This window comes from Propithecus coquereli, unplaced genomic scaffold (genome assembly GCF_000956105.1).
Source record: "Propithecus coquereli isolate 6110/MARCELLA unplaced genomic scaffold, Pcoq_1.0 Scaffold30, whole genome shotgun sequence".
Taxonomy (NCBI): Eukaryota; Metazoa; Chordata; class Mammalia; order Primates; family Indriidae; genus Propithecus; species Propithecus coquereli.
Window position 1 is genome coordinate 3,950,266 of NW_012148619.1, and position 1,338 is coordinate 3,951,603.

The 1,338-nt window shown below is 33.5% G+C and overlaps 1 protein-coding gene across 2 annotated transcripts in view; it reads left to right on the plus strand.

Annotated features, from left to right (window-relative positions):
* LOC105814600 (cleavage stimulation factor subunit 3-like) overlaps positions 1–1,064 on the plus strand; it is a 13,400-nt gene extending 12,336 nt beyond the window's left edge. The window contains exons 2-3 of one of the 2 annotated variants that reach the window (XM_012649640.1): positions 498–599; positions 722–1,064. In XM_012649640.1, the coding sequence (XP_012505094.1) occupies positions 498–599; positions 722–856 (237 nt within the window). In that variant the 3' untranslated portion in view covers positions 857–1,064. Of the gene's footprint in view, positions 1–497 lie in introns of both variants that reach the window. The other variant, XM_012649641.1, reaches the window with a different exon arrangement.
* Positions 1,065–1,338: the final 274 nt, after the last annotated feature.

The window sequence follows — 1,338 nt, forward strand, 5'->3', positions numbered from 1 at the left end:
GTTAGCATCTGTGGGGAATTGTTTCCAGGACCCCCCACTTGGATACCAAAATCCACATATGCTCAAATCTCTCATATAAAATGGTGTAGTATTTGCATATAGCCTATGTGCGTTTTCCTGTATGCTTTAAATAATCTCTAGATTTCTTATACTAATTCAATGGAAATGCTATATAAATATTTGTTATACTGTACTGTTTAGAAAATAATGATAAGACTAAAAAGTCTGTACATGTTTAGTACAGACACAGTCATCCTTTTTTTACCCCCTGGAATATTTTTGATCCACTGTTGGTTGAATCCAAGGGTTTGGAACCCACAGATATGGAGGGATGACTGTATATGTAGATTCCAGAAAACAGTTCCCTTTTATAAGAGGATATTTTTATGCTTTGTAATGTGACATTGCATCCAGTGACTGATAAATTGTTCTTGAATGAAGTTAGGCATGAGATTTTTCAAGCGCTAACTTCAGTTCGTTATTATTTCTTTTCCCAGGCAGCTGAGTATGTCCCAGAGAAGGTGAAGAAAGCCGAAAAGAAATTAGAAGAGAATCCATATGACCTTGATGCTTGGAGCATTCTCATTCGAGAGGCACAGGTTTAGTGATATAGGATTACATTTCCTTCTCTATGGGTCCAATCACACTACTTGGTTCTGCAGTAAATAATATTTTCATAATCCTAACATTGTAAATGCTGTTTATTGGTTTTCAATTTTAGAATCAACCTATAGACAAAGCACGGAAGACTTATGAACGCCTTGTTGCCCAGTTCCCCAGTTCTGGCAGATTCTGGAAACTGTACATTGAAGCAGAGGTTACTATTTTATTTTATTTTTTCTTATATAGCATCTGATGGGAATTGCAGCATACACTATAGTGATAGAAAACAAGTTAGGAACATAGCACAACTAGGACAAGGAGGATTTAAATGTCTCTTGCCTTTATTTTGTAAAATAGGTATGAAGGAGTAATTAAAATGAATTTTTGAAATTCGAGTCTTTTGCAAGCTGATGATTGTTGCATTTTGGAATTGCAACAACATTAAAACAGTTTCAATGGTATTGGAGTGCTTTAGCCTTTTATTTACTTGTCATGTGTCAATTTATTGCCTCCTGTGTCATTTATTTAGAACTCATTTTTCTTTTTATTCCTACTTACAAACTAATATGAATGGGATTATATGAAATAACAGAAATGTTAACTTAGTTTTTCATAGGGTATTTTGAGTGTCTGGTGAAACGAAACATTTTAAAGAAAAGAAAGACAATGATGTAAATCTCCATTTATAACCCTGTTATATTTTTCCCTTCCTTTATTCTTATTTTCTTTTATTTT